This window comes from Anneissia japonica, unplaced genomic scaffold (genome assembly GCF_011630105.1).
Source record: "Anneissia japonica isolate Jap-2015-1 unplaced genomic scaffold, ASM1163010v1 scaffold172582_len1462937_cov174, whole genome shotgun sequence".
Classification (NCBI taxonomy): domain Eukaryota; kingdom Metazoa; phylum Echinodermata; class Crinoidea; order Comatulida; family Comatulidae; genus Anneissia; species Anneissia japonica.
In genome coordinates, this window is record NW_022725666.1 from 988,163 (window position 1) to 1,000,685 (window position 12,523).

Genomic DNA, 12,523 nt, shown 5'->3' on the forward strand with positions numbered 1-12,523 from the left:
CTCGTCTCAAAAGATGTACTGGGTTCTTTATAGTGCACACGAGCCATTGTATACACTGGGCCTACGGTTTATAGTCCTTATCCGAGAAGACTTGTTCTACCACCAGAACCATCGGCGAGCGTGCTGTTCGAACCAGCGCCGAATATTATGCTCATAGCTTGTGGCGCCCCTGCTAACTGCTCGGCCATTCGACTTATTGTGGAAAGTCGCTTAAAAGAAAGGCGCTATACAAGTAACAAGTAACAAGTGATCTTTTGAACACATCAAAGACATCAGACTTGTACTATCATTTTTACTTATTCCATTTACTGAATTGTGACATTTTCATGAAGCCTCAACATTTTTTTCATTTGGTCCTACTTTACCACATGTGTAGCGTCTTCATAAAGACAAGACACATTGCAATGCTAAGTCAAAATATACGAGACAAATGCAATGTTCATAGAGAAATGATTTTCATGAGTCATCAGAGGGGCAGCTGCAGGTTAATACTTAGATTAATTGGATATGACAAAGGGTCAAAGGGTCACCATTTACATTACAGTATAATGGAAGCTGCATAAGCACATAAAATACAAATATTAATTTATCTTTTATTAAGAAACATTTGTATACACTTCTTGACAGAATAATACTTGAATGCATGATGCCTATTTTACTTGATTTAAATCCCCATAAAATTAAATTCTCTGTTTTGTCAATGTTCTAACACATATATAAACTGACAGGCTGAAATAACCATTTAGAAGGGAAGGGTATGAAAAGTATAGCAGGCACTTGCTTGGATTGGAGCTAATAACCCAAAGCTGGGGTCGCCACCTAGGGGTGGTAGGTTCAAGGACAGAACCCAGGTGGTGGTGGTGATTGTCAAGGCACTTTAAGTATTATTAAGTCTTCAGACAGTCATTTACTATCCAAAGTGTAAGGAGAAATCAAGTCAATGTATATGTGAAATTAGATAGAATTGCATATTTTTCCCTTCAGTTTAATTTCCAAATTCTCAAGTGCAGTGAAATTGTACTCCTTACATACTGTACAGTACAAGACTTGCCAGAAATCTCTAATTTACTGTATTGGTTTTTCCTAGTGTTAGAAATTTCGGAGAGCACCACCAATGTTTGGCTATATTGAGAAACTATTTGTTGAATTTGGATCGCAGAATAAAAGTACAGTATAGAACGCCATGCAAATAAGTTATATGGAATGCCATTGGTACCAAAATAGATTTATTTTTAGGTTTTTTCACTGATTTAAGACAAAACTTAGGGACTGGAACCCAGCGAGTCTACAGTATAACTACCTAACAATTTGTTTCGAAATTGTCTTATTTATTTATATAGTTATTCTGAAATCACTTTATCTTAGGATCGGAAAACAAACACATACCTGTACATTATTGTATATAATAACAATTAAAGACCAGGTTATTATAACCGATATATTTTTCTTTTATTTAAGGTTGGTGCCCTGTCAGCAAGGTCGCTTTACTAATCAACTTAAAAATGAAATGAAAATACCCGACTTTTTGAATAATTTATTTTGTAAATTTGAAATAACGACTATAACAATAATAATGGTAAGTTATAGAGCACATATTGTAGAGACCTCCATGCACTAACCTTATTACCCCCAGTCATTTGGATCAAGCACATAATGGAACACATACTCAGGTCTCTTGGGAGAATTCCATAACCTATGACCAGAATAATTTTAATTAACGCTTTTGACTTTGTGTATCTCCTTCATCCGTTAGAAGGGCAAGAAGAAATACTGCCAAAAGATTAGAGATGTAATAAGGTGATACAGATGCACTCAGTTGTTGGATGAACAAGATAAGTTTGAAGAAGTGATTTGGACAGACGAGACACTGATTCACCTTGAACAACATGGGAAGCTGTTTTACAAAGTTAAAGAGGAGCCGAAACTAAAACCGAACGTAAAACACCCAGTTAAAGTTCATGTATGGGGGCTGCATCAGTATCAGAGAAGCAACTGAAGTGTTGATTTTCGGTGGAATCATGAATGCCGAATTCTATGTTTGCGAAATATAAGAAGGAACCCCCCCCCCTTTTTGGGAGGTAAAAAAAGAAAAAAATAAATAAAAAAGAAATAAATGATAGCCCACAACGCCTCAAATATTACTTTCGGGCGTCTAGAAAACAAAAATTTCTCGGGGGCATGCCCCGGACCCTCTAGGACATTTGTCTCGATCGGCCCAAATTTCGACCCCATTTTTGGACATCTCTGGATCCGCCCCTGGTATGTGAATTTTATAGTATGTATTTGAAAGAGAAAAATGTTCATGTAATAACATTATATTTTTAAGTACACTTGGAAGTTTTGTTTGCCCTGCTGCCAACTAGGATTAACCAAAAGAGGGCTCACTACTTTAATTGATTTATATTCAACATACTAAAGGCACATGTAGCCAAACAATAGCAATCTAGTTATCACAACTGGAATAATAGTCAAGGAAAAAGGACTTTTCCTTACCAGTCAAAGGGGCAGATCCAGATTTTTCAAACAGGGGGGTGGGGGCACAACAGTTACACAATAGGTAAGTAAGTAGCACATAACATTGATTTTCATTGATCTAAAAAAAAATTTAGTGACAAAACGGAGAGACACATGCCCCCATGCCCCCTACTCAGGGCTTAAAATTAACTTTTTTTTCTTGGTAGCACTGCCAAAATTTTCTGGCACCCCCCAAAAGATTTGGTAGCACAAGTAATTTTTTTAGTAGCACATATTTCTCCATCCTTTTCGCATCCCCTAAGTTAATAAGCGCTGCGCAATATTTTATTCTTTATATTTCCTAACAAACCCCCACCCACCCACACCTACACAGTCCCCATGGATTATTATGCAAGAAAGAAGAGTTAAATTTTGATTATTGCTTGATCTGGGCCGTTTACATCGTATGAGTCAATACTGTATATGATCGTTTGAAATTTCGGTACATAGACTGTTTTATGAACAAATATGTTAAGGAAACGTTCACAATTACGAGGAGGTACAGGTAAGAGTAGCACTCTATAAAATAGTAAAAAATCGTGCAATCCGATGTTTTTATACCAGTCTCCTTCGCTTTGACGGTGATCGCTTATTTACCAAGATTAAGATGAGCGCACATCGACACGGTTTTAGTGTACGACGTCACACTTTAACAGTCTAGGTCATGCTGATTGGTTGATACAGTACATGTAAAATGAATGATAACATGTTTTGAGTACAGCCTGACTAAAAATAATGGGCTGTACAAGTTGTAAATAATTGGGATTTGGGGGAAAACCACCTTCCTGCCGCTTACAAAATCTACTCGCGCTATCAAATGACCTTGTCGCACTGAGCGCGACAAAGTTGAATTCCTTGTCGCACCTTAAAAAATCACCCTTAATAACCCTTAATTTCAAGACCTGCTACTGGATCCACCCCTGGGTCAACAAAAATGTGGAATGAACTACCTACCATATGAATAAAAAAAATCAACTTTCAAAATATGTCAATACATTCATTCCAAAACAATGTTAATACTACATAAATTTTTTTTTCATTGATTCTGCCATTGCTTGGTATAAATTGAAGGGTAATATTCCATTAATTTTTATCCAATCTGGAAAATTCAATCATGGCAGGAGAGGCTATGAAGTTTACTACCTGTTTGGAGTTGCCTACAACAGAGGTCCCAAGTCCTCGCTACTTGCGGTAGTCTACCGCTTTTAGCGACAATCTACCGTGCTACAGCAAGCTTACGTTTTTCTACCACATGAGAAAACTTCTTCCGTAAATTTTTTAAAATTTGGGTAGGCTACTTAATTTTGAATATCAGCTTAGCCTAGACCTTGGTAAAAACATACAGTAACTCAGGATGTTAAAAAACAATCGTAAACAATCACAAATAAGTTTATTCCACTCCCTACCATCACTGTTTATAATGCATTTGCAATTAATTACGGTAGCTGATGAAAACACGGAATCAAAATACACTTTGTTTATTAAAAAAGTCGATGCGCTCATGCCTGCAGTGTGATTTGATATCTAAACATCCCTGTAAACAACATGCCCTTTGACCCGTAGAACAGGCCTACAGCTAACTTTTTTGCATAAAGTTAATCTTATCAAGCCGTTTCATAAAAAAATCACACAATTATTAATCAATAGTCAAAAATAATAAGTAAAAATATGGCTCCAGCGAAGAAACGCAAAATTCATGTGCTTTTAATTCACAATTTATCAAGAAGTACGTTGCCACTGGTGGCGCACCATCGAGGTCAACGAACTCGATTCTGGAAAAAGTATCTGTTTGAAAGCATGGAGGTCCATGTTGATAGTTATGCTGTAATATCGGTGAAGAACGGTGGAATGACCGATGTTGAAAGATATTTAAAGGTATGTTGACTTCTTTTTAAACAGTTTTATGTGATTGTGATAAAAATCGTACGTTCTATATTCAGTTTTGCGACTTGGAAATGGATGGTTGAGAGGCATGCACTCGTCGTTACCCTATCTAGCCTAGGCCTAAGCCTAGCCGCCAGGCCCTAGACTTCTTGAGCCATTTTTTTCCTGTACTAGCTAGGGCCTAGACTAGGCCAACCGCCCTTAAAACAACTTAGGTCTAGACCTCAGTTAAGGTTTTTTAAGTCAAGCTACGTACACCTAGACAAGACTATCGATATTTTAACAAGAATAAAAAAAATTCAGGTTACATACATTTTGAGATAATATTTTCGTTATTTTTTTATGTTTACAGACTTTTTTGCCATGATTGAACTGCATCCAAATTTCACTCTTCCCTTAAAAGAAGCTACTACAGTACTACTATTGAATACAATATTTAACTAACAGATGCCAGAAAGGACTGTAAATTGATGTAATTAATTGATATTGATGTAGTAGGCCTAAGTGTAAATAAATGAATAATATTAGACTAGGCCTACTGTACAGATTAGTAGATTCCAGAATTTATGTAAGTTCATGGTATTAATTTACATTGTGTAAATAAAAATGAAAGCAAGAGCAAGTTAACTGTGTGTTTGATCATTGAATGTCAAGTATTTGATATTATGAGTAGTTGAGTATAGGCTGCAACGCGATCATTTATCGGGATATAGTAGGTGTAATTTTGCCAAACCTGATGTAAAAATGTACTGAATAATTTTTTTTCCACACGCACTGAGTATTCAAGTACATTTTTCAGGTTGGGCAAAATTCCACCGATACTTGGTTCTCCAGACGCAAATCCAGTTATATGTCTATTCCATCTCAATAATAACAATTACCACTCACATTGCAGTACCCGCTGCTTACTCAGGCGCAAGCTCGGTGGTCTAGAGGTATGGTGCCTGGCTAGTGGCCTGGAAATCACATTTTTTGAGTCCCACCCGAGAACAACTTGCGATTTGTATTCACACGTACTGAGTATTGAGTACATTTTCATGTCAAGTTGGGCAAAATTACACCTATATTTGTTCATGAAGTAAAGTATACATTCATGTTCAAACCTAGTAATGTATGATAACTTATGAACTGCATTATTTCTTTATTTGATAAAGAAAGATTAAATTAATTCTTACCTGTGCTGCAAACTTCTTAGCAGCAGCCGAAGAATTTACACTCCCCCTGTTCTTTTTCCAGGCTGGGACAGAGTCTGTGGAATCAGCAGTTTTCTGCTCAAATCTAGAGAATCTTGACTTGTCCAAGCGTCGTGAAGGTCCTCGTTTTGGTTTGTTGCCTTCCTCATTTTCTTTGGTCTCATTCTCTTTGTCCTCAAAGTGTGAAAACTTGGAGCCTTCAAGCTTATGCAATTCGCTTTTCTCTCCTGCTCCCTCAACAGTCTCACTATTTTCACTGCTACCTAAAAGGGGTTCAAATAACATCTTTTTTATTTCCTCAACTCGATTCATGTTCATAGATTCAATAAGTTAAAGGTCTACAAAGAAACAGTTTATATTTGGATATTCAGACCAGGCAGGAAACTCCAATCTTAAGCTTTACTGTGTGTCTGTGTGTGAACAATATAAAGTTAGATATTGTTGAGTCAATGGTAAAGATGATGCTAAATCCGAAGGTTGTCATGTGTGCATACAAGAGTGAGTGAGTGTGTGTGTGTGTGTGTGTGGGATGACGTAGGAGAATTATATGTCAAGCAAGGTTTGATAGTTTCCTGCTTTTTAAAACATCGCTATTTGGAAGTTAAACCGTGTATCGATGAAAATCTCAATTTTCTCATAGTCTATAAATGACCATTCCCAAAAAACATATCTTACCTTAGATAACAACTGTCAACATTTTTTATGTAAATTTTACGAACAATAAAATAAGAAAGACAACAATTTCCTGATAAAAAAAATATTTGTAGAAAGGATTGTAGTTTGCAAAAAAATCAAGAGAAGGATTGATATTTAAATTTGCAAAATTCCTCTTGGAATTTTTTACAATGATGTGAAGGACGATGTGAAATTATTAAAAAAGATGACCATATATGCAACCCAAGAGCTTCAATGATTATGATTCTAATTAGTAATGAAATTGATGGCTATTAATGATGTAATAATCTATGAGATCATGTATATATGTTTCAAAATGTTTTTATAAGGAAACCCAAAATGAAAAATGAAAAACTAAATCAATTCTTTCTATATGAAATGTGTAAAGTATACGTTCCACAAAAAAAAAAAAAACCATTCTGTTTAAACCATAAATCCAAAAAAATTTATTGTTAGTTGTACATCCGGGACTATTTTTTGGTGAGGGTATTTACAATTTGCTATTTACTAGTGGTAAATGGGTTTTTATAAAAGGAGTAAAACCAATCTTTGTAATGTATAATATTCTGTCATTTATGTTTCCACCTCGACAACAACCTTTCAGATCACCATTTCTTCTTTTATTTACTACTATGGAAAAATTCTTTTATTTAAATAGCATATGTGGCAAAGACAAGCCAAACCAGTCACTCGTCGCAAATCCTGTTATGGAGATAATGGCCAAAACATGCTGGAATGTCAAAATTTTAGAAATCTATTTTATTGCACTAAACTAACCTTTATATATCTATACATCATGCTATGCTGTTATTTTCCTCATTTTCAATGTTAAAACAACAATTTTTAACGATTTGGTGTTGGTTTCTGCCTAAGAAATGCCTTAAATCGTAAACTTTAAAGGCTGATTTCTCAAATATTGTTCTTTAAACAGCTGTATGTTTAAACCTGTGTAACTTCATAACGAAGTGTCGGATTTAAATGATTCTTTCACCATTTTATAGCTCTCATTGTACTCTTAAACACTGTATTAATAACTAAAAATTGATTTTTCCGACGAGTGACTGGTTTGGCTTGTCTTGCCACATATGGTAATTTTTTACATGAGGCTCCACAATTTGATGAGGGCAGGGAAGTGAAACTAGAAATTAATTTGTAGAAAATAGTTTTCATTAAAAACTTCTTTATTTCTTCAGCCATGTTTGGGCCTGTTGAAATTTAGTATTGTACTGGTCTACAGAAGGCAATACAATACCAGATGGTAGGTACGCCTACCTGAGGACTATAACACACCATTTATATGTTCAGACAGTTTGTCAATACAACTATTTAATTATTATTAATAATTATCTATTTGGCTTATTATTAATTTGTAAAATCTAAAAATATGGCCACAGTCAAATGAGTCACTGAAATGAATAAAGTTATAGTTTTTGTCGTTAAAAACAATTCATTATTGCATGTACTTCCTAATATATGACTCATCTTTTATCTTTTGTCATTTTTAATTGTTGTTGTTAAAAAAAATTGGATAAACATCCTTAGTAATTAAACAATGAACATTAGGCCTACAATTTGACTGCTCTAAACCATTATTAAATTCTAGCATAAACATCCTATTTTTTTGTGTTTGGATTTGAATATTAAATTTGAAAGCTATTTATTTTTTTATTTTATTCTTTCTTTTAAATACTGAATGACAATTTCAGTGCTAAACCATTGATTTCCAAAGTGGTTCAGTATTAAATAAGAAAAATTAATAGTACTTGGGAGGTTAAACTACTGTATACACTAACATCCGGAGCTAATTTAATTCTTAAAAAAAGATCATTATCATCAATGTCATCATCAGCAATACTACCATCATGGCAATTCAATAATACTAATTAATTCAACCAAGTATACCACTTGCCAATGTTCTCATTTCAATACCAAATTCTTGTAGAATAGGTGAGATTGTTTTTAATCTTTTTTTCGCGAACTTAATTTTTAAAGATCATCAGGGGAGGGTGGAAAAAAATTTAAATAAAATTTTGTTTTTTTTATTTAGTAAATATTTTTGCAAAAAAAATCCAGATGGAAGAGAAAATAAAAATAAAATTATATTGGTGAATGTAAACAGTGTAGTAATGGGATAGTTAAATGCTTTACATTTTATATATTAGGAAGAAATACACACACTTTTGGAGATCTCAATACAGCGGCATACATAATGATATTATAAGAAAAACTTTTTCTAATGAAATTTCCGTTTTTTCATGGCGTCGGGTGTGCTAATTAGCCAAAAATAAAATTATAATATTACTAAAATTTGGGTACATATTCCATTCATTGGTCGTCAAGGAGAAATACTCCTCCGTAGATGTATTGGCAAAGTCAAAAGAAATCTAACTAAAGATGTTAAATTCATTAATTTATGGAAAACTAAAAAAGTATTATATTTCACCTCAACCAAAGATGTAACGCCTAACGAATATCGTAGTTCTGTTGTGTATCATTTTAAATGCCCTGGCTGTGAATGCGACTATATTGGTAAGACAAACAGGTGCCTTATAACTAGAGTATCTGAACATTCTACTGTCTCTAACAGTGTCATACACAATCATATTGAGTCTTGCGATGCTTTTCAATATATTTTAAAACTTCATAATTTGCCTAACACAATTAAAGATAATTTCATTGTTAATTTCAAATCTCTAATATATTCTAACACTGCAATAATTGATAGTTCTCCTAACTGGACTCATTTACTATTTAAAGAAGCCCTTGCTATCCATCGCCTTAACCCTAAATTAAACTGTGGTCTCAAAGCATCAAGAGAGTTGAAATTGTTTATCTAATGTAATCTAACCCAACTTAATTGCCTCTCTCATAATCACCATTATGCTTAATCACCATTGTTATTGTACTAGCTTTTAATCCCCTCATTTAAATATTGTGGCATTTTTTGTAATCACTGTCTAAGTTTTCTCATTCCTGATGATGACCCAATAAAGGTCGAAACATTGAATCATGGCCTCCCTCTCTTTATTCGGAGTACCATTGATTTTATGTTATTTATATTTATTTCTTAAGTCGAAAATCCACCATACTTCCTCGGATACAAGCCCACCTCGGATAAAAACCCACCCCTAACTTATGCCCAACTTTACATACTAACCTTCACTCAGCCAAACAAATACAAATACTCAATAAAGAAAATTCTATAACAATTATTATATTATACTCTGACGTGTCTACTGAAAAAATTATCGTCTTGATGGTGGCTATAGTCCTAGACCTAGGTACAAGCTTTTAATGAATGAACCAACAGAGCTGCAGAAGAGTAGCTACCATGTTAGCCTAGGCCTAACTGAATATCAACCTAAGTATTATAAATGATAGCATTCTCCTGACTGTTATTAAAATATCTGAATGTTTTATGAATCTTTTTGCATTCTTTCTAAACCAAGTCTTCTGTCAGTAAGTTTTTGAGCTCAACACTTTTTCACAATTCGTCATATCCAAGCCACCACATAGGGTTACATCCGGTTTAATGTGCACTTATTTACTGTTTCGCACTGGCAGCACACACACTAACAACACAGCATGATTTCGGCAAATTGTCAGTGTTGGGGGTCAGAAAAAAAACCCATTTATTTTTACCATGATGACTTCATCAAAATGTTAAAAAAAGTCACGTTTATAAAAGAGAATTGTCTCAGCTTTGACATACTCAAAGTTAGGAGGCAATCGATAAAAAATAAGTGAGATAAGCTCAAATGAATATTTTAACAAATGACAAATTGTTTTTTAATTAGATTGAACTAATATAAAAATTATTATAGCAGAAATTGGAAAAATTATTGAAAGATTTAAATAAATATAAAATAAAACTTGATTGAACTCTTTGGAAAATGTACAAAAATCTGGCTTTAATGTCACTAAGAGCAAAGATCATACGTAAAATCAACTATTCGTAAAATACGTTTGTAAAACATATGTTTCACTATATGATGACATGAAACCTAACAGTATACAATAAGAATTCATGATGCATCATGTTTTCAAATACCATGAAAGATAGAACACTGAGTTAAAATGGAGTATTGCATGTAAAAAAATTCTACTAGAATATTAGGAAGCAAGAAAATGATATATGCAAGCAATTACTAAAATGAATGAAAATCGAGTTGGATATGATTCAGTAACTCAAAAATACATAGCAAAATTTTAAATAAAATCTCATCTCAAGACTGATTCATTGAACATCATTTACTACACTGTTAACATTATTTCAAAAATTGTAATTATTATTACTTATAGAATTTTAAAATTCATATGTCATTATTATAAAATTATATTGTGTAAATATTAATCAAATATGCAAATTAGAGTTTAATGATACAGTCTGAGATGGTTACTTGTAAGAATTAGTGTACAGGGCATACTACCTTTACAAGCCTGCTCAAATAAGGCAAGACGTGAGGCGATGGAAAGCTTTTCTGGTTAAACAGAACATAAAAAAAGGCATCAACACTTGTTAATACAAAAATATAATTATACAGTATACAAACAAAAACAATTATAAAAAATATACAATTTAATAAACATGCCAAAAGCTTATGGAACAATTAATGCACTTAAAACATAAAAATTAAACTGATGACTATTACTTATGCCAGCTGTATAATCCCAAGCGTATGATGTAGCATGCTCTGTAAGTTTGGCATAGCAGGGGCAGTTTGTTTTACCAATTTCAATGTTGGGGTTTCAATGTCAGTGTGCATTCCGTTTTTGTCTGTATTGCTTCTCCGGACTCTGGATTATAAATGGGTACCTATGGGGTTTCCTGCTACTTCACAGACTCAGCAGCCACATTTATGCGTGTGGACCCAATGACCAGGGATAACCAAAAGCAACCACAAAGGAAAATACTACACAAGCAAAAAGCAACAATGAACTAGCAAATAGATGTAGATGGGACATGCCAAGAACAATGTAATGAAAGATAAATTTTCCATCTCTGCACTACAACTTGGTCTTTCATACAACTTGGTCTTTCAAATGTATAGTATTAAATATTACTACTGATAGGAAACTGTATAAAAAGTCGGATGGGTCAAATAACAGTGCTGCCAGTAGTACCGAAAATGAATAAGAACCTGTTGAAATGTTTTATAGTGACACACTAATGTATCTTCCACTTATTTGAAATAAATTTGTAAAGATAAAGAAAATTAAAATTGAGAATACTTATACAGTATAACCCCTTTAAAGGGTTTATTTCAACACACACATAAAAGAATTTCCATGGTTAAGTGTAAAAGATTGGTTACGAAGTAACATATGTAGTGTGTCCTATACCGATTTGTCCATTCTAAGGATTTAGGGGAAAAAATTCTTGATGATGTTAAGTTTATTACTCAATAGGTTCCCATTGATGAAACTAAATGAAAACACTCCCATTGATATTATGAATAACTTTTTTTGTGTCTATACGGTAAAACGTTCCAAAGTAATGATGAAGGAATTGTTTGGCGATAATGGGCACACAAGAGTGGCCAGTGCTACTAAAAGATTAACATCACTCATAATAACCCCAACATTGGAACAGGGGTGTTATACAGTAAAGCAAAGGTTGAGGACCAAAAAACCGCCTACCTGACACATAATTAACTATGGAAAGGGTGGGTGAGCTTTTTTTAAAAAAAGAAGCTTACCACCTGAAACAACGATTGAGGAAGAATGCGAAGCATTTTACCAAGATGAAACGCCGCTAATTACCAATTTGAATGAATGAATACTTATAAAGTATAACCCCTATTAATGTTTTTTTTTAAACACATCCAAAAAAGAATTCCCATGGTTTAGGGTAAAATTTTACAAGATGGGTTTATACAAAGTAACATTATGTAGTGCGCCCTATACCGATTTGTCCATTCTAAAGAATTTAGGAAAAAAATTCTAGATGACATTAAGTTTATAACTCAATAGGTTCCCAATGATGAAACAAAGCATGAATGAAAACACTCACATTGATACCATTGATTGTAAATATCTTTTTCTAAACCATTTTGCTGCCTTTCAGGATTTTTTATATTTAATCTTACATTTAATAAGCACGAAAAATTTACTCATTTTTTATTTTGAAGTGTTTGATACTAGGCCTAGGCATCTAAGCCTGCTAACTACAATTGCCTTAGAAAATAATTACCCAAAGAATTCTTTGCATGGCCGTGATTTGACATCGGTCAAAGGTTATTTATTTTCGCTTATTT

The 12,523-nt window shown here is 33.5% G+C and overlaps 1 protein-coding gene across 5 annotated transcripts in view; it reads right to left on the reverse strand.

Annotated features, from left to right (window-relative positions):
• LOC117112846 (LIM domain and actin-binding protein 1-like) overlaps window positions 1-12,523 on the reverse strand; it is an 88,024-nt gene that overhangs the window by 43,123 nt on the left and 32,378 nt on the right. For 4 of the 5 annotated variants that reach the window (XM_033256039.1, XM_033256037.1, XM_033256038.1 and 1 more), the window contains 2 exons: window positions 10,697-10,747; window positions 5,574-5,854 (listed from right to left, as the gene is read on the reverse strand). In XM_033256039.1, the coding sequence (XP_033111930.1) occupies window positions 5,574-5,854; window positions 10,697-10,747 (332 nt within the window). The remainder of the gene's footprint in view (window positions 1-5,573; window positions 5,855-10,696; window positions 10,748-12,523) is intronic. The other variant, XM_033256041.1, reaches the window with a different exon arrangement.